Source organism: Diachasma alloeum, unplaced genomic scaffold, assembly GCF_001412515.2.
Source record: "Diachasma alloeum isolate Michigan unplaced genomic scaffold, Dall2.0 Dall_scaffold_00307, whole genome shotgun sequence".
Lineage (NCBI taxonomy): Eukaryota > Metazoa > Arthropoda > Insecta > Hymenoptera > Braconidae > Diachasma > Diachasma alloeum.
This window is the reverse complement of record NW_021680446.1, coordinates 846,674-847,675: the sequence shown is the minus strand read 5'-3', so window position 1 is coordinate 847,675 and position 1,002 is coordinate 846,674. Positions and strand designations below refer to the sequence as shown.

At 39.1% G+C, this 1,002-nt stretch overlaps 1 protein-coding gene across 1 annotated transcript in view; it reads left to right on the top strand.

Annotated features, from left to right (window-relative positions):
- Positions 1-1,002, top strand: part of LOC107039793 (sodium- and chloride-dependent GABA transporter ine) — an 18,641-nt gene that overhangs the window by 15,580 nt on the left and 2,059 nt on the right. The window contains exons 7-9 of the mRNA XM_015259601.1: positions 97-209; positions 275-415; positions 622-822. Of these exons, the coding sequence (XP_015115087.1) occupies positions 97-209; positions 275-415; positions 622-822 (455 nt within the window). The remainder of the gene's footprint in view (positions 1-96; positions 210-274; positions 416-621; positions 823-1,002) is intronic.

Here is a 1,002-nt window from a genome sequence, read left to right as displayed (position 1 = left end):
AAAAAAAAAAAAAAAAGACGAACCGTTTTACCACTTTGCTGCTGAATTGTTTCCCTTTAACTGCCATAAATGGATTTAATGAGACGTTTTTTCCAGGTCCCGGTCTCGTATTCGTCGTGTATCCTCAGGCAATGGCGAAAATGCCAGCCTCACAGTTGTGGGCTGTGTTATTTTTCTTCATGCTCGTTTGTCTCTCGTTGAACAGCCAAGTACGTAAATCATTAAAACAACCACAATAAATTTACCAAGTTCTTGATTAAATTATTATTTTCAGTTTGCAATTGTCGAGGTTGTGGTGACGTCCATTCAGGATGGCTTTCCAAACTGGGTGAAGAGTAATCTTCTCTGTCACGAAATGCTCGTTCTTATTATCTGTACAGTGTCGTTTTTGTTTGGTCTTCCAAATGTATCGCAGGTATATTTTAAATATTTCCAAATCCACTTCAGGTGTATGTAAAACAGTGACGAGGGTCAGAATTTTTATACTTGCGGTGCCTCAGGGCATAAATTAAGAGCCGCAATGAATGAATAAATAATGGGCAATTTATAAGTCGTAAAATTAAAAAGTCCCAGGTTGAGAGCCGTAAAAGTCCGCTTGACCATTGAATAAAATATTTTCAGGGTGGAATATTTTTCTTTCAACTGATAGATCACTACGCCGCATCAATATCGATAATGTTCCTAGCATTTTTCGAAGTAATAGCCATATCGTGGTTTTACGGAGTTCGGAGGCTCTCCAATAACGTGAAAGAAATGACGGGAAGGATGCCGTCCCTGTATTTTCGATTCTGCTGGCTCATCGCAGCTCCTCTCCTCATAATGGTAAAGTATCACGTGTGAAAAAATTCAATAAATGTTAAATTCAATAAACGAAATTGGCGAATTCGCTAGAAAATTCTATTGCAAGTCTCGAAAAATACTAGAGTGTTCTCGAATTCCGGTAGATGGCGCCACTATCGATAAGGAACCATAAGGACTTTTTCCCTAAATGCCCCCCCCCCC